At 37.9% G+C, this 20,319-nt stretch overlaps 1 protein-coding gene across 1 annotated transcript in view; it reads right to left on the bottom strand.

The window, feature by feature from the left end:
- CNTNAP4 (contactin associated protein family member 4) overlaps positions 1-20,319 on the bottom strand; it is a 241,010-nt gene that overhangs the window by 203,278 nt on the left and 17,413 nt on the right. Inside the window, exon 2 of the mRNA XM_045796231.2 lies at positions 2,616-2,726. Coding sequence (XP_045652187.2) covers positions 2,616-2,726 — 111 coding nt within the window. The remainder of the gene's footprint in view (positions 1-2,615; positions 2,727-20,319) is intronic.

The raw sequence follows: 20,319 nt of genomic DNA, 5'->3' as shown, positions 1-20,319 counted from the left end.
GTCTCTTCTGTCTCTGTGTATTTCCAAATCTCATTCTCTTTACAAGGCCCTAAGCCAGTATGACCTAATCCCATATGACCATAACTTCATCACACTGCAGAGACCCTATGTCCAAACAGAGTCACATTCATAGGTATCAGGGTGAAAACCTGAATACATCTTTTTGGAGGACACAACCCACAACAGCACTCAAGTGGCAAAATTAAATTAATATACCTTCAAAAAATGTTCATTTTTCTTCCTCTCTCCTGGTAGACTCATTATGTTCAACAGTATCTTTTCCTGGTCTCCTTCTCCCACCACGGGAATAACGAGGCCTCCTTATTTTCACAGTTAACCACAGCGTTTATCTCACAGATGGAGAACAGCAGCTGGATGAGCTTGATTCTTTGTTTCTAGTTTGGTTTTTGGCTCTAAGTTTTCTAGATTCCACACGAAAGGTTACTCTGTGTTTCTGAAATATTTAGACCTTCATTTGTTGATTTGGCTTATTTATACATGACCTCCTGACTTGACTAAACAGCCTTCCACAGCCTGATCTAAATACACTACAAAGAGGGGCCCCTGGATGGCTCAGTCAGTTAAGCGACTGCCTCACATGATCTCAGGGTCCTGGGATTGAGCCCCACGTTGGGCTCCCTGAGGAGCAGGGAGCCCACTTGAGCCAGAAGCCTGCTTCTCTCTCTCCTCGTCCCCTGCTCACACTCTCTGTTGTATCTCTCTCTCTCAAATAAATAAAATCTTCAAAAATAAATAAATAAATAAATAAATAAACTGCGAGAAATGTTGATAGTAGAAATAATATATACCTTTAATAAATCACTCAAATCTGACATTCCTTTGTAAACACTTGATGTAATTAAGAGGAAACAAAAAAGAAAAACTAAATAAAAAAGAAAAAATGTAATCAAGTAGGTTGACAACCAGCAAAAGATAATTAAAATGATCCTGTTTTGTTTTTCCAATTCATTAACATGCAAATGAGATTCATGAAGTTTGATATTGTGGTTCACCAAGAGCCATAGAAACGAATTAAGAATGAAAATGAGTCTCACTGATGGAGACTTCAGATGAGTCTATAAATTAATGTAAAATATGATTTGATCCAATTAATACATATATTTTCGTATGATTTATTGAATCTCAACAAATGAAATAAAGATAAATAGTTAAATTAAATTTTGTATCCTTCCACGGTCCAGATCCTAGGAAAGCTCTTATTACTCAAATAGAGCTGTGGTGAATGTAAAGCCCTGCCTTACGTTGGAAAGGAGTATAAGAGGGAGAAGACATTGTAAGATCAGTGTTGTGAGGAGAACTACGGGGGCAGGGGCTGAACTGGTCTCCAGAGGGTCTAGGAGAGCTTGCTTGCCTGCAGCCAGTCAAGAATTCAGAATTGGAAATAGGGAGGGAGAGTCCTTGTGACCATTAACCCTCACGACAAGGCAAATAAAAGTAACAGGCAAGCAGTTATCTACACAAATGTATTCAAGGCTCTTCAAATTCCCCATTTGATACAAGGATCTCTGTGCTTGCTCTCCCATTGATACTTTCACACTCAGAAACACACATAAGTGATTGTCTCAAATAATAGGAGGTATCAGTTTAAAATAAACTTAAATTTAAAGTCATGCTAAAGTGTTAGATATTTATCATGTGTACCAGATGGCAAAACACAGACCGACACACACATGTATGATCTATTTGTTATGTCCAGTGCTCACTGTGCACAGGCATTACAACGGCACCAAGGATAACATCGAAGAGAAAAATGAAAAGAAGTGGCTGACATATGGCATGCGAGAAGGGGATAATAAATGAGCAAATCACGGTTTCAATAATATATGATGTCGGTGTCTGTTTTTTCATGGTTGCTAAAAATATTTTCTGTGCTAGGATTGCCAAGCCTCTTTCCGTAGAATGTAAGTGCAGACGGCTTTTGCCTTAGTGTATTATGGAAAAGGGCCACGGCGATGCTGTCTCTAAGTGTGCAGAGTTTTGAAATTCTCTCTTACTTCAAATAGCAAGTTGCCTTTTAATTATCTACACTTTCCTTTAAACATATTCAAGCAATCGAACACAACCTACCTAAGAGATTGTCAACAATATGAACGGAGTATTCCTAAAGGAGCACGAAACTTATTAAGTTCCCTTTCTTCCACAGGAGAGAAAATCATGTCACCTACATTGAGAATTAAACAAACTGTGAAATTCTTATTTTTAAATAACTAGCATCTTTGAAAACAACTTCTTGCAAGCTTCCTATTTAAGTTGAAATAGAGGGTCAATTAAATTGTCATGGCTACTGTATATATAATGATTGTATATTGTTACAGAAAGGTTTATCTAATAAGAGATATATAAAGCTCACCATCCTGAAGGAATTCAGTTCTTCGGGTGCTGAAATGATGAAACAGGATTTTAAAATAGGACATGACCCTTTGCCATTCCAGAACCAGTCCTACAGGTCATATGCTTCCCATGAGTCCGGCCATTTGCTGATTGAGACATGTACTTCCTTTCACAATATATCATTCATAATGATTGCATTACAAGAGAATGGAAAATTAATGAGATTCATCATGAACCAATCAAAAGGAAAAAAGCAGACTTACCATCTCTTCGATTCAGCCTTGCAAATCCAGCACCATGACTGCTAGAAAGTTCAGATGAACTGCTGAATGATGCCTGAGACAAGGTAGACACCAGAGGCTCATCACAATCATCTGCCAAAAGGGAAAATCCACACTCAGGTTAGTACGGTGCTGAAACTTCCCTGGATTCAACAGACCAAACAAACAAACAAACAAACAGAACAAAACAAAAGATATCAGGATCTCTAACACAATATTCCTACTGCTTATACAAAATTTTCTACTAGAGGTCTAATAAGTTCAGTAAGAAAAGAAAAAGCATTTGAAGACAAAAGAATATGAAAATAGGGAAGGAAAATCTCACAGAAATTATAAAATAATATCTTCAGATAGAAAAAAGGTTTACCTAAGCAAGAAACAAAAATACCTAATCAGTATACTGAATTTAAAATAAAAGTATATAAGGAAAGATTTATGAACTATATTAAAATTAAGAAATTATGGTTGCCAAAAGACATGTAAAGAGAAACATCACCTGTGAAAGTATGTGCAAAACAGCATATGATTAGTATTCCAAATTAAGGAAACTAAAATAAAATAAAGAAAAACAGGGGCGCCTGGGTGGCTCAGTTGGTTGAGTGTCCAAGTCTTGGTTTCAGCTCAGGTCATGATCTCATGGGTCGTGAGATCAAGTCCTGGGGCAGGCTCCACACTCAGCAAGGACTCTGCCTGAAGAGTCTTTCCCTCTGCCCTCCCCAACTCACACACACTCTCTCTCTAAAATAAATACATCTTTTTAAAAAATAAAGAAAAATAAGAACTACCTTTAAATCAGTTAGAAAACACACTGGGAAAAATAGCACAAGGGAAGACCAGAGAGCTCACAGAACAGAACCTATATAAACTGATAGGCTAAGTCATCACTAAAAAGAAGTATAAATCAAGACTACAGTTAGATACTATTTTACAGACAGTATATTCGCAAGATTTTAGAATTCTGACAACACCAGATCATCTGCAATGTGGGCCAAGAGAAGCTCCAACAGGCTGCTGGGCGGGGGGAGGGAGGGGGGGTGTAAATCTGAGCACCTACTTTAAAAAAACAATTTGTCATTAGTTTGTCCATTTGAACTTTCTATACCCCAACATTCCTACAATTCCACTGATACATCATCCTGGGCAGAGTATCCCTAGGATGAACCACTGGTCTCAAGGAATTTGCCTTTCTAACCCAAGGATGTGATACAAATACTAGTATTTTCTCTGTCCCATAAAAAGAGAAAAGTTGGGAAACAAGGACCTAGAGAAACTCTTGCATTTGTGCACCAGGAGGTGTGCAATTTCCAGCAACACTGCTCATAATAGGAAAGAATCATTCACAACCCAAACATCCAATGACCAAAGAACAGAGCAATAAATCATAGTACTCTTCACAGTGGAATAATATACAGCAGTACAAAGGAAATACACCAATGCACACCAAAGATAATGGGTGGATCTTAGACACAAAATGTTTAGTGAAAAAAAATCAAATTGTAGAACACCATATAAGACATACTTGACAGTTTGCGTATCTTAAAAATAAGCAAAGCTAAGCAATATGTTGTTTAGGAATACGTGTGATTTTTTAAAAAAACTATTTAAAAAAAACAAAGAAATGAAAAGCATAAAATTCAGGATAGTGGTTACTTCTGGAGGAAGGCAATGTGCATATAGTGTGTGTGCATACGTGTATGTATATATCAACATGCACATAAGGATATACACGAAAGTATAGACCAGTCTATCATTTATCCTTTTATGTGTATTACATATAAAATTAAAAATAAGGTACAAAGAGAGAGGGAAAGTATAAGAATAATCTCATGGTGACCTTGATATCCATATATGCTTATTTTATTCAACTAGTTCTTCATTCCATGCAATCTTTACATATGTGTCTTTTATTTTATACAATTATTAAGTTGTTGCCATGTTTTACTCTAACCAGAAAAATATTTCTCTCATATTTAGGAATTAACATAATCTGTTATGTTAATATGTTAATATGTTAAATAAACATAATTAAAAATCATGCAGGGTTATTGTCCCATTTTTAAAATTAACATAAGCAATTTAATTTAAATTAAATTAATCTAGGAATTATCTAGATTTATCTGAAATTGTATGAAGCTTATTCTGCCTGAACAGCTTTTTTAAAAAAAAGTCATTAGTAGTTTCATTGCTTAAGTATTCAAACTACAACATTTTTTGCAGTCCAGCTATTTGAAATGTGTTTTTCTTTAAAGCTAAATGTCTAAAGTATAAGAGATCAGTAAAAAATTTACCAACTTAACATTGGCATGCCTTTCAGAAGAATTTGCCTGAGATAGCATTTTACTTTTTAAGACTGTCTCATTTTTTATTTGGAGTCCACTTTTTCTTCCTGCACACCTTAAATTCTTTAGCTAACTCTTGAGACAGACTTGATAACTGGCCCAGAGTTCCTGCATGTCTATTGATTGGCTTAAGTACTGACACTGTCGATCTGGTGGTAATTCAAGTATTAAGGAGGGCAGACATAAAGAAACACACAATCCATGGACTGACGAAGGGAGTTCTGATTATGCCCAACCATGAACAACTACCAAAATGCTTCCGTACACTGTGGAAAGGACTATGTGTGTGTCTGCATGTACAAGCAAGTGCATTATGTCTGGGGGGGTGGGTACGTGTGGGTGTGTGTTTACCAGAAGTACAGTCACTTTTGAATCATTATCAGTATTCATGTGTAAGTGTGACCAAAAAAAAAAAGGTGTTTAACTGCAATTCACAATCAATTATGCAGATTCAAATCGATGTTTCAGATGTAAAATGCCTCTCCAGTGCAATCACTCTTGAGGGCATATATTTACTGCTCATTTGTTTTTGCCATTATAAACTGAGAATCAATACTGTTCTATTTTTAGCCTAAAGTAGGTTAAAAAAAGAGAACGGGTGTTTATTTCATTTATGAGGAAAAGGACATGGGATATGGGAAATGGGTCAGGGAGGCTTCTGGTGTTTGGTAAAGTTCCAGTTATTGGCCTGAGTGGTGATTACATGACGTTATTATGTTTTACCACAAGCATACACATTCCCCCACGATCTACTGTGTGTTTATTTAGCAATAAAATATTCTAAAGTTATTCTTACATAAAACTAATAACAAACACACGTTCAGTGAGTACTCTGTGCTAAGAACTTACAACCATTTCACACAGTTATTAATCTTTACCACTCTCTCTCCTCTTTGAGATACCAATATTACTGTTACGTTACAGATGAGGTAATTGACATACAGACTTTGGTTAATTTGCTTGTCTTACTGTAGTGGAACCACAATGTTTAAAAAGTGAGCTGGGGTCTAGAATCCAGTATGCAAGAATGCCGTAACTACAATTACTATTTCTTTAGGTTTGGAGTATAGGAATTTCATCAGATACCATAATGACAGAAATAAACTGTCTCTCAAGCAGTTGTATACTCTTATTCCAGATGTGCCAAGCAATTTATTACAAAAAAACTATAAAACTACTGATCTTCAACAGTCTTGAACCAAGGGAGGGAGGTTTCAGACAGCAATAATGAGTCTGGAGTAAAAGGAGTATTTCTCTCCAGACCTTAATAAAATGGAATTCTGGATTAAATATCAGTCTCCTGTGAATTTAATTCCAGAAAACAAGTTTTCTCTCACTGCAGCAGTAAATGCAGTGAGATGCAGGTTCTAGACTTGCAAAGAAGAGAACCACAATCGGAGGTGATTTAGCACCCCAGGGGACATTTAGCGACATCTAGAGACACTCTGGTCATCACAAGTTGGGGAAATTCTAGAATCTAGTGGGTGGGGGCCAGTGATGCTACTAAACACTCTATGGTGCCCAGGGCAGCACTCCACAACAAAGAATTGTCCAATCCCACATGTCAATAGTGCAGTGGCTGAGAAACCCTAAACTAGACTCTAGTAAAAGCAACCCAGTGAACCAGTCTTCTCTGGACTAATCTCTCATCTAGAGCTCTCGGTTTCCTCAAATTTTCAAGATTAATAATTTACAACTTCTCAGAGAGCATATGATCATTGTTCAGAGTGCATAAAAATATAAGTATTTAAGTAAGGAGCTTTCAAATCTGAAATAACATACTATTTCAGTTCAAAACATAATCGTATTGTTTTTAAATAAAATACTATGTCAGATCATTACCATCCTGGTCCCTTCATCAGAGACATATATATGTACGTTTATTATTATGCACATAATAGTATGTATGTATTATAGTATACACATATTTGCATTTGTACAAATGTGTATGTACATATGTATATGTATACATGTATTACTACTATATAATGTAATATATATATGTACATACATATACATATATTATAATGTACATACATACATTTATAATGTGTATAATAGCTGTATAAATGCTAAGCTGGCTATCAAATTGTAAGTGTTGGCATTCACTTACTGTATGGTATCCTTATATAAATACATATGAATATATTTTATATGTACACATATTATATACATAAATGTATCATTAATAAAAATACATACATGTATACATACACATAAATATGAATTCATATAAACTAGAAATATACATTAGTTTATATATTATATGTATATATAAATGTATAAATATATGTATTTATATGTCTATTTTATAGATTTACATATTATATATACATTAGTACACATGTATTTACATGTCTAAATATGCTATGTTATACATAACGTTATTATACATTATTCTATTATAAATAAATAAGTATTATATATTATACATAGAACACATGTATTACATATATAATATACACATTTACATATGCAAATATATAGTGTACAGGTACTGCACCTTCGCACCCACCCCTGCAAGTGTCGGAAGCACTGCCCAGACAGAAGTCGTCAAGCAGGGAGCACCTGTGCTAACTGTGGAGGGGGGACTTTGGGACCCTACGCTCAACCTCTGCAGCCCCCTCCTGCCGCCATAAGCACATGTGCCAACCAGCCTGGGGCCCTTACCTCACCTCACTTCTCTCCCAGTGCTGCAGCCCACTCACCTCTTCTTCTGGCACATCACTGGCATGTGTGCTACTCACTCCTTTTCTGTACAGCCCTTGCTTTGCACTGGCGTGGAGGCCCTAGCCCCCAACTCCCCTCAAGCTGTCTTTTGACACTAAGAAGGAAGGTTGCCAAATTACAGGAGCAGGATGTAAGTGTTTTGCTGCCCTCCCCACCTATTAGGATAGGCCTGGGGAGACTGAGGCCTTCCTGGCCCTCAGTGCTGCTCTTTGCACCCCTCACCACCTGCACATGGGATGGACTGGTCTGTCTACCTCCTAGCAAGAGAGTTCTGGCCTACACCTGCTTTCCTCCTAGGGCCTAGAGGGTGGGCGGGGGTCATCACAGCTTCTACCCAGGCTTTGGGCTCCCCAGGCTGTGGGCTGCCGCAGTGCACGCTGGGACTCAGCTCCCACCCTGCCCCACCCTTCACCTAGGTCAGTGGCCACAGGTGAGTAGCGAACTGCACTGCCCCAACTCCCTGCAGGAACCAGAGGAGGACCATGAGTACAGCCTGATGTCTCTATGACCAGAGGTGGTGGAGGGGAGGCACATGCAGGTCAAAGGGACAAAGAAGCTCATTAAGACTCCAGTCACTAATGAAATTTAAAAATACAGTCATTAAGAGGAAAGGCTTGTACCATTCAAAACGGTAGCAGGGCATGTTTGGTTAATTAATGTCTTTTTCTATAAGAGGAAGAAATGGACATCACTCTTATTACTCTGTGTTTTTCCAAAATTATGTTACCTCTTATTCAACCTTTCTCATAGTCATCATATTAGAATTTCCACATTAGCCCTGATACACTTAGAAATGTGAAACTAGAGTTTTTAATCTGTTTTTTGTAAAAAAAAAAAAAAAAAAAAAAAAAAAAAAAATCTATACACTGAGTACATGTAGAAGACAATTTTAACGAATTCTGTTAGAATATCCATATTAACCTAATTTATATTGAGACATTTTCACATACACACACACACACACACACACACACAAAGACACACAAAACTAGAGCTTTCAGGTCAATATCTCAGAAAAGTCACCATTTATTCTTCACATGAGAGAAAAACTTAACCATTGTCATTAAAAAGACAATGATAAATTAGATCTCTGGCAAACTGTGTATATAAAAAACTCAGTAGCCTCTTACAAATAAAGATGCAAACTACAGTGAAAGTATTTTAATATAGCTCGATTGAAAGTAATTTAATTTTATTTTACAAAGGGCTTTAGTGCATAATTCTCATAAGTAAGTAAAAGCTGTTCAGTTTTTAATAAAAGTAATTCAATTTTCTTAATCTCTGTGTAATACTACCTGCACTAAGATAATAGGTATATATTACCAGCTGCTTATGTTCTCAGTGCTTCACATGTATTATTAACTCATTTGATCCTGACAAATAGCCTATATTACTTGATAGTATTAACTCCATTGGACAATTGGAGAGAAAGGTACACCACAGTTGAATAATTTACCCAAGGATACAGAACTCCTATTCTGAGCAAGTACATTGTTGAAACAAGTATTGGTATTCCAAAATATACATGACCAAAAAACAGGGCTGACTTGCAGTAGCATTCAGCTAAGTTGTCACTGAGTAAAACAACCTTCTCTATTATTTGGAAGACCTGCCAAAATCACTTGCATGTCTGCTAATGAATCATGTTTCTCAGAGGAATATTCACTGAGAAGGACAGGATAGGACTGAATAGGATAGGATATAATGGGATAGGATAGGATAGATAGCAAACATACTTAATTTTTTTTAAGTAGGCTTCATTCTGGGCATGGACCCCAAAGTGGGACTTGAACTCACAACCCTGAGATCAAGACATGAGCTGAGATCAAGAGTCAGACACTTAACCAGCTGAGCCACCCAGGCACCCCTATACCTAAAATATTTTAAAATTCCCATGCAACTAGAGGCAGGAGTGAGATCTTTGACAGGGAGCTTTGGAAACATTAGAATCTCAGTCTTTTCAGAAAGACCTAGTCCAAATATTCCATTGACAGCATCAGGATTAAGGAATGACCTTCCCTTTAAGAAATCTATTTCCTTGAACAGAATGGTTCATTCTAATCTATATTATCGAAATTGTCATTAAGTTGAAATTAGAAATCATCAACTAATCTAAGAAGTTGTGGAATTACGCTAGCATATATAAAAAATATTGTGTACAAGCCAAGATCTCATCCAAAAAGTTAGACAACGATATTGTTCTTTTACCATAAGCCCAGTCTGAGTACCTCTGACTCTTACCCAACAAAGAGACCGGATATACAAATGGGCAATGGCCAGATGATATAAAAAATAGAACTCTGACCCATAACCTACAGCAACCAGCCCAGGAAGCCAACCTACTATCTACAGTAACAAGCCCAAAAAGCCAAACAATAACCCCTGTAGCAACTGGCCCCAAACTTGGCTAATAACTTACAACTTCCCTAATTTTTGCCCCTGCTTCCAACTTAGTACTACATAAATGTATTTAGTAAAGATTTCTAAATCTCTACCAAATACAGAAGAACCCAAATACACACACCTAATCAATCACATAGGATGTTTAGCCTGCTTTCTGCTTCCCCATGCCAACAGCTTCCAACCTGAGCATAACTGAAGCCTCCCTTTTTTTTTTCCACTATAAAGCTTTCCCTCCTCCCTGCCTGCCTTTGAATCTCTGCCCAACACCAGTGATGATGGCTGACTCCCTTGCAACTGTGAACTCTGAACCACTAGCCTTTGCATCTTCTCAGGGTCTTCCTTTACTGCCATGATAATGAGTTCTTCCCAACTTTAAAGGCGCATCCCCACAGTTGTAATCATCGTAAGCATTCACTCAGCACATCAAAGAAAAGCCCCAGAAGTCCAACCTAAGAACTTCCGGAAGACCCAGGTATGTTTAAAAAGCATCGTCCACTTCCTGATAAAAAAATATATGGATCAGCTCCAGGTTGTCTCTGGAACTGAAGGTGGAACATGCACCTTCAGTAATTCATCCTTGCTAGAGTAGAATCACATGGGGGAGATTTAAGACTTGCCTGTGACTGCCCCATTCCAGGTCACTCTGACTTACTTCATCTGGGGTATAGCGCAGCCAGGACAACACTAACTCAGAAACCAGTAAAACAGACTTGCAAATTAATTCCTATCCAATGGAGAGTTTTGTTCCTTTTGCAAATGTCTTTATGCTTTTCCTACGGCTTCATGAGGCTGGTTTAAAGACTGAAAAATGGTTAGTGTTACACCCCACCCCATTTCCCCTCCGTAGCTATGTCAACCATCAGTGTGGGGGGGCAGCTACTACACAGTAATTAACATTCTGGCAAGAAACAGAAGAAAAGGAAGAAGTTTTAAGGAATAGTGATACAAGTGGGCTTAAGTAAAATATAATTTTTCAGAAGGGCAGGAGACAAAATATAGGCCAATCCTGATTTTCTCTCATCATCATCCAAAATAACATTTCAACTCAATTAAATTCCACTGAGTATAGACCACTGCTAAATTCTTTAGCTTCTTTGAGTATTAAATTTGACCTCAGCATGAAAAGTAACGTTCACTTAAGGATACTAGCTTTAGATATATTAAACAAGACAAACATGAGCTTCTAACTTTGTCAATCAGTGGCTTAAATTTAAAAATAACATATTGCCACAACTTAAAATGAGTTAATATTTATCAGTATTTTTTCTAGAACTGAGTCAGACTCACGGGGTGATTTTCTAGTCATCTTTATTGTGGCAGCAGACTCTCGGTTTCTATGCATTGTCTCATATATATGCCATGTGTGAATTATATATATAATTGTTTAATACTCTGTGATGTTAATAGGATAAGCTTTCACTTGGAGGCAAACACTGGCTTACGTGCCCCAAGTTAGAGCCTTGGTTTGAATCGCTTTCCCAATTAATCTGCACAATTAATGGATTAATGGGAAGGCAGTTAACTTTTAATGACAGCACAGCTAGAGGCTGATTGATTTTGGAGGCTTAATAGCAACTATTTAAAGTCCAGATTTTAGGACAAGGAGACCTGCAAATTCAACAAGCAAAACCAACCAAAGGTGAAAAGGTAGAAGAAATAATTACAAAGCAAAGAGGTATCAGAGCTCTAAGAATCTGCACGCATCACGGACTTTTCCTGACAAAATGGGCCTCATGTGACACTGTGATGACGAGACTGAAGACTTGTACACATACCTCTAAGCAGTTCTTTTATGACCACATCTAAATTTCAGAACTGACTTCTGATTTAAAAAGGACCTAAAGAGGGGCACCTGGGTGGCGCAGTCCTTAAGCATCTGCTTTTGGCTCAGGGCGTGATCCTGGCGTTCTGGGATCGAGAAACTTTAAATGAGTATAAAACTCAAAATAATTCAAATAGATTATAGAATGTGAGACACAGATTAGGTTGACATTAAATCTATGATAGAACAAATGAAGTCATATGCTAATGAAGACATTTCTTTAAAAGAAAATAGGTTTAAATGTGTATTATAAAGAATTTTTTCTTCTCTTTTTTCTTCTTTTTTTGTAAGTTCATGTAAAAACTCTTGAGTGAATTACTACAGACAATTCTTTGTTTTTCACAGCGCAGGAAGAGAGACAGAGGAAGTCAATGGCTGCTGCAGGAGTTTGCTGTTTATTGCTGATGTAACAAATCACCACAAACTTGGTGTCGGAAAACAACACAAATTAATTATCTTACAGTTCTGATGTCAGAAGACCAGACTTCGCTTCATGGGCTACAATAAGGTTTCAGCAGGGCGCTGTTCCTTCTGGCGGCTCTGGGGGAGAATCTATTTGTTTCCCTTTTCCACCTTCTACAGGCCTCTGATCATCACACCTCTCCCCTGACTCTCCCGCTGCTTCCAATTTTGAGAATTCTTGTGATGACATTGAGCCCACCTGGGTAATCCAGGTTAATCTCCCCATCTCAAGAGCCTTAATCTAATAATAACGTCTGCAAATTCCTTTTTGCCCCATAAAGGTAACACAGTCAAAGATTCCAGGGATTTGCACACCTTGGAAGGGCCATTACTCTGCCTACCACAGTTACCAAACTGTAGGTGTAGAACCAAGAGAGGAAATTTTTTGCAGATTCTGTAGCTCAGAATATTGCCCACTGATTATTAAAGCGCACTTCTGAGTCTGATGTGGGGACACACATATGTTACTTTAATGATGAGATATCCCATTTTTAGTAAGCCGTTAGAGATAATGGAATCCACACATATGATTACAATTTGAGATGGGGGCGCCTGGGTGGCTCAGTCGTTAAGCGTCTGCCTTCGGCTCAGGGCGTGATCCCGGCATTCTGGGATCGAGCCCCACATCAGGCTCCTCCGCTTCTTCCTCTCCCACTCCCCCTGCTTGTGTTCCCTCTCTCGCTGGCTGTCTCTCTCTGTCAAATAAATAAATAAAATCTTTAAAAAAATTAAATTAATTTGAGATAGACAAGACCGGTTCATTCCCAAAGCCACTTGGAAGATTACCTCAAGCCTCTCCTCACTGCACAAAGCTGGGACATTTTAAGCACCTGCTTCCTCTCCAAGTCACAGCCATCTTCCCCTTTCTGTATGTTACTCCTCCTAAGAGCCACCACCCTTCACTGCCTTCTGGAAGGTCCTTAACCCAAACAGACATCTATTATGGCACCTCCTAGGTGTCTGGGTCTCCAATTGCTGGGATCACATGATCAGCATCACATGGTACCTGTCACCCCACACAAAAGCCAGCACGCAGTATAGCATATTGAGTTCAAGTACAGCTTTGGAGCCATCCTCCCTGGGCTCAAGTCCTGCCTCTGCCAATTACTAACTGATCTTAAACACTTTATTGAAATGCCTTCCCCCCTCTCGAAATGGGGATCATGATTATACTAAGGTAAATAGGGCTTTCTGAGGTTTAAATGAGTCAGCATATAAAGAGTACTGGCACCTGGTATATAAGTACTATATAAGTGTTTGTGATTGCTGCCTTAAGTGTTCATTATTATAAATTCAAAAACTTCAAGAGTTGGAAATGAATAAAATTTAGCTGGATATCTCTTACAAAATTTTATTACAGGAATTTTCCCTTGAGGAGAGAGGGGGCAGCATTCAACATGCCTAAACACAGCATCATCCTTCCCTCTAAAAAAAAAAAAAAAAAAAGGCACAAAATTATTAACCCAAAAAGGGGAGTTAAGTGATGTGCTGTCTTCCTTGTGATGCACTGTTTTCCCACTAAGAAACAATTTTTAATGTTCCAAAGGCCATATTTTTCTTTATATCTCTCAAGCTTTAGATTTTTTTGTTTTAGATTTAAGACTGCATATGATACAGAAATTAAGTGGCCACAATTCCCAAGGAAAGTGGAAAGGAATTCGGAGAACTCGGGCAGCTCTTCATTTGGACACCTTTGATAATGTAGTTAGAATGTTCGGAGCATTCACGCTGGGCCCACCTAGATCACACATGCCCAAAGTCACAGCAATGCTGACCTCCTAAGTATGTGCTATTTCCATTAACTGATATTTTCAACCTGAAATTGCAATGTTTTAGACTTTGATTCCTAGAGGGAAAATTGAGTAAGCCTCAATTCAATTCCTATTCTAGTCATATTAGATGATATTTCGACTTTTCTGAGCAAATACTCCATTTTATTACTAAATTATTTTGAGAGTTGTTATTTGTATCTCAAAATATCGCACTTAAAGATGAAGGCTGAAATGCTTCATAGTGATAAGGAGTTTTTCTGCAGATAAATGCTTTTTAATAAGTGAGGCCGTAAAGCAATTTTAATAAACAGCTATTTCTAACTAAGGGTGGGAGAGAGGGTACCAAGCCAACTAGAAACAATAAGCTTCCCTGAATAATAACATGAAATTAGATGGGGGATATTTCCATTTCATTGGTTAAGATTATTGTGTTTGATTTCATAATCAACGGACAAGCTCGGCTGGCCTTGGGGTACATTTCCACTCTGTTTTTGACAGCTTAGTTAAGAGCTGGCTGAGCAGATGTGAGTTAGCTCAACAAGACAACAGGCTGATACCTGCTCTGAGCTCTGGAACCTCCCTCTTTCCAACAAGGCCACACCCCCATTGCAGAACCACAGCTCTTGCAAGGACACCTGGAGGTTACCAGCCCGATCCTTAAATGTAAGTACCACCATGGCACAGGCCCCTCTCTGCTGGAAAGTTAGCCAAGTGTGTGAATCCCTCAGTAAGCAGAATGCTAAGACAGCCCCCAAAATTCGAGCCCCCTGTTACAGACACCTCATAGAACCTTCTCCCGTTGAGTGCAGGCAAAATCTGTGAATGTGATGGGATATCATTCCTGTGATTATATTACATTAAATGGCAAAAGGTATTTTGCAGATGTCATTAATTAAGAAAAATCCCTAATTTAATTACTCAAAAGGGAAATTATTAGTTAGATTTTTAGTTACTCAAAAGGGAGATTATCCTGAGAGGACATGACCTGATCAGGGGAGCCCTTCAAAGAGTCCTAAAGGTCAAAGACACAAACAAGTCAGAGAGACATGAAGCATGAGTAAAATTGCTCCCACCAGCCTTGAAGGAGCAAACTGTCGTGTTGTGGAGAGGGCCACATGGTAAGCAATGGCCACTAGGACCTCAGAACAGACCCAGACCAACAGCAAGCAAGACAATCAATGGCCTCAACTGCAAGGAACTAAACTCTGCTAACAAACTTGTGAGTCTAGAGAGGACTCCAAGCCTTAGATGAGACTGTAGGACGCACCCTTAGTGTTTCTAGGTCTTTCATCTCTTTCTAAAACTACTGCAACCCTTCCAACACCCTGATAACATTCCTTATACCAAATACTGGGATCTCATTTACTTCCTGGTCTTTCAGTATATCTGAGTTCACATATTACTTACAAACACCATTATATTAATTGTTAATGTTATCTTAGATGTATGTACTATGTCTCAAATTAGATCAGAAATTGGGGGGGGAGAACAGAAGGGGGAATGAACCATGACAGACTGTGGACTCTGGGAAACAAACGGAGGGCTTCAGAGGGGAGGGGTTGGGGGATTGGGATAGGCCGGTGATGGGTATTAAGGAGGGCACATATTGCAATGGTGCACTGGGTGTTATATGCAAATAATGAATCATGGAACATTGCATCAAAAACTTGGGATGTACTGTATGGTGACTAATATAACAAAATAAAAATTATTTTTAAAAAAGGAAATTATTTAAAAATATAAAACACATGTTTCCATTCCTTTGCATATCCCCATCATGATCTACTTTGGGTATCAAAACATGATTTTTAAAAAAATCTTTGAATAGTTGCCATTTGACTTTAGAACTTAAAATAATTGGCTTAAAATAATCCTTGGAATTTTGAATATGCTGAAGGTATCAAGAGTGGCCATGATGTGTCTTTTTGTTTTTCAAGACTAACATACCTTAAAACTGATAACTCTCATAGCACAACACAAAACTCAACAGAGTCATTCAAAATTTTTCTCTTTTTTCAAGCTAATTGTTTATATACTTCTCCTATTCACACTTCTCTGGAATTAGAATAATGTATAGCTTTTACTTTGTTTTTTTAAGTACAGAAGTTATCGCTTTCACGTTAGTTCCTACAAAATGCTGCTGAGCTGACCCAGTATTTGTTAACTTGTTCACACCCTCACCTCTCCAAGAGAAAAGACATCTTCTCGACCCACCACTCAGGTACTTCCCTGACAGATGTCATAGCATCTAATCTACTACACCTTTATGGAGAGCAGCTAAGGCATTACTAAGATGAACTCATCCGTGCCAATGTCCCAGTGACATTTTAACTGGAGCCCTCTAGAGAATAATGCTAAGAACAGTAATAGTTACACATATCGTATGCTATGTCCCAGCCACATCAAATCCTTACCAGAATCCTGTGAGGAAAACATTGTCTCCATTTTCTAGATGTGGACTTGAAGGTTAGGAACTTAAATTTCCTGCTGAAGGCTTTGGGCTTATTACTTTTGGCCATTCAACGTCTTTACTTTGAATGACTATGTTACGCTGCCAGCACAACTCTCCCACTTTATTGCCCAAACCCTTGAAGAGTTACTTGAGCAAGAACACTGAATACGTTGTCCTAAGTGGACTTGATGTGGGATAGGCAAGGTTCTTTGTATAAAAGACAATGGAACATATTCTCTGGGGTGACATTTCTTTAAATGTGCATCAGTGATACTCCAGACATCACTTGCAAAAAGTTGGCTTATTCAACCTTTTTGAAGATAAAACATTGTGATGAATGAAACTAAAAATCTCTACCAGGTTTTTGCTCCACGCCTTTGCTTGGTAAAAGAGAAGCCAAGGGTCTGCATATCGGAAAACTTATAAAAGTGTGGTCCTCCTGGAGCTGGTTTGCAACCCAGTTGGCCAATATGCCTGCGGGCAGTTGAGCCCTTGGAGAGCTTTATATGGCTGCAGCCCCCATTACTTCCAGGATGTGGTCACTTCACTCGCTAGCTTTCTGCCTGAATTTCACATTATAACGAATTTCTCCACTTGGAGATTGAGAATTGAAGCCAGCATTAAGGCTCTGGCTGCTTCTCAGTACCGTCCCTCCTCCCACCCTACCCCTACACACATGAATGTGGTAATCTAAATAATCTAATTGCCCTCCATAAATGTGGAACATTCAATCCAGACTCATCTTCAATTCTACTTTCTCCTGTCCCCCTGTCCCATTAACCCTTCATATGAATGCTCCTTGACCATTATGTGACTATTACATTTTGATTAAACTAGCAGTTCTGTTCAGGTTCATTGCTCTGTGCCACTGCGAGACATCAGCTTGGAATCTCTTCCACACAAGGAGCCATTGGTTGACCTCCTCAGGCTCAAGTGTCCTCCTTATCCTCATGGCACCCTGTGCAAGACTTTGGCACAATAATTAATACATTTAAATTCTGTGTTCACATCCTTCTGTCCCTGTCTATCTGTTCAACCCCACGGTGTAGTTGGAAAGGCCCCATGCTTCTGGCTGTGGCAGTAAAATAAAAGAGGTGGATGTAGAGACACTGAAAGACGAAGAACCAGTAATATGTGACTACCAGCAGAGATGGGTAAAGGTAGCAGAGAAAAATGTCTCATAGGGCTTCTGGCTGTGGGTTATCAGAAAAAGATGAGGCATCTGATATAAAGATGAGGGGACAGGATAGCAGACAGGATTACTGGCTTCTAGGTTAGTATCTGACTTATCAGGTCTTATAGTACAAATAATATTATTAAAGATACATTTAAAACAGACATTTTTATATCTTGCAAATGCCAAACAAAATCATAAAGGGCAAGTTGTTTGGAGTTCTTGGGTAAAGTGACCTGAAAACAGCATGCTGGAGGATTTACATATAACCATTAATAGAGTGAAAGCTTATCCATCTATTGATCAATCAATGGATTGATCATAAATTTGGGGACTTCTTTTTGTTGAGTAAATGTTGACAAATTTAAGAGATAACAACTAACTACTTCATAGCCCAAGAATATATATTTCAATTAAGTTGAGGGAAGTTTAAGTGATGAATTGGAATCAAGATCTTCCTATAAACTTCCTATCTCATTCTTTAGTACTAAGGATTTAATTTTCATTGTAAATTAACTCATAACATGCACATATGGAAGAACAGGTCCTTTTTTTATTTTTTAGAGCTACAACATAATAAATCAAATATATTACTGTAGTTGAATAAAAATAAATATAAATAATCATCTTTTATTATAGCTCATTCAATACTTCAAGTTGTTTGCAATGTAGATAATTTATATTGGCAGAGCACATTCCTACCTATTAGAATTCTGAATATATGTTTGATGGTTTTCAGCAAAATTTAAAATAAATAATAGTATATTACAAATGCTGAAATCTAAATGGCCAAGAAGAGTTAGCTAAATAGGATCATCAATTGAAATAGCTTTCTGAAGACCAGTTGCTGGTTTTGTTGGCCTTGAAATTCAGATGTTTAAAATATTAAAACACTTTTTAAAAGAGAAGTTTCCTTCTTATTTTTAGTAAGTCCTCTGAGTTCACTTACACATTAGTAAAGGTTATTTCTTGACAACTTTGGAGAAAACCTTCCAGGTTTTTCTTCATAGCTGGATATGTCCAGGGGCATATTTTTAAAATGTAATAGTTGCCAGTGGAGGGCTATTCGAAGCCTCAAATGCTTCCTTGTCACAGATTTTTAAATCTCACAAGACTGTGTAACACTACAGAACACATTAGAGAACGGACGCTCTCTGGAGGAGCAGTTACCTCAGCTCTTCTCAATGCTTGAAATAAATCAAATATGGTCAACAAATCAGTGGAATTTACCTCTGCCTTCCAAATCCTTATATAGCAAAAGAAGTGGGTTCAAAATGATGTGACATATCCAAAAACGTCTCAATTAATACCATGTAATGAACTGTACCATTTTTCTTCTTCTCTCTCTCCCCTTCTCTTCCATTTTGAGAGCAGAGTCTATACATCTTTGTAAGCCTATTTTCTAGTACACTTCAACAGGGCAAGCACTGGGTAAATGTTTAATTAAATTAAACATAACTTGAAGAGCACATTGTAAAATTTTAATCAACTTTTGCTATTCCATTTTATCTGCGTCCTCTTTTTACACATTAAGTGATAGATACTTCAACCCAGAATGTATTTGTCCCAAAGTATTTAAACAACCCAACTACAGAGAGTCAGCCTTTTCTCATTAGAGGCAAGTATTGAATCTCTACTATCTAAGCCAAATGGGTGGGGCAGGAGTAGGTATTTGAGAGGAAGACAAGAAAACATCATAGTTATCAGTCACAGGGAAGAAGAATACTCCATGAAACCTTCAATTCAGGATATATTCTTGTTCCTGCCCAAAGTGAAAGACTTCATTAAAATGCAGCCATGTGTGACGCCAGAAAGTATTTTGTATGAGCCTTATCTCAGAAAGATTTTACTCAATATGTCACCATGGCACGAATCTTTGTAAAATACTGCATTATACATATCACCCACAATCTCAAGAAAATTTAAATATGATCCTTTGTAGGCAGGCTGGAGAAGAGAATGGTAAAAGAAAAGAACAAATATGAAGATACTTCAAATTCCTTAATCAGGAAGAAAGCAGCTACACAGGAATTGCATATTACACTTTTTGGAATGTAGACACATTTATAATAAAACCAAAGTAAAAACCACCAGCTGGAATTGACCTCTTCTCGCTCTGAAGTATCTCTCCTTTCAATCAGTCAGGACTTTCTGGCAGTCTTCATGCTCATATGGGACAAGTCTGTTGCCTGCTCCTTATTGCCACTGTCACTATCTGGGTTATTTTGTAGCTCTTATTACTTCTTACATGAATTAATTCACCAGGTAAGTATCTGCTTTCTGTGTTTCCAGGTTAGATGCCATAGCCTTGCCTTTCCCTTGTTATGCCCATCCTTCATACTGCCAGGAGTTTTACCTTTACAAAACACAAATCTAATCAATGTCACACATGCGCACATAACACTTAGAATATTAAGATGACCCTTAGAGATAAAATACTTAGGACTTCCCAGGATGGCTTCATGACTATTTCTTTAGCTTTATCTGCTGCCACTCCTCACCCTCAGCCAGTCCTTCTGGACTACTTGTGGT

This window comes from Ursus americanus, chromosome 21, assembly GCF_024610735.1.
Source record: "Ursus americanus isolate L20-20 chromosome 21, mUrsAme1.1.p, whole genome shotgun sequence".
Lineage (NCBI taxonomy): Eukaryota > Metazoa > Chordata > Mammalia > Carnivora > Ursidae > Ursus > Ursus americanus.
Note: the sequence above shows the minus strand (reverse complement) of the source record. Positions and strands in the feature narration are given on the sequence as shown.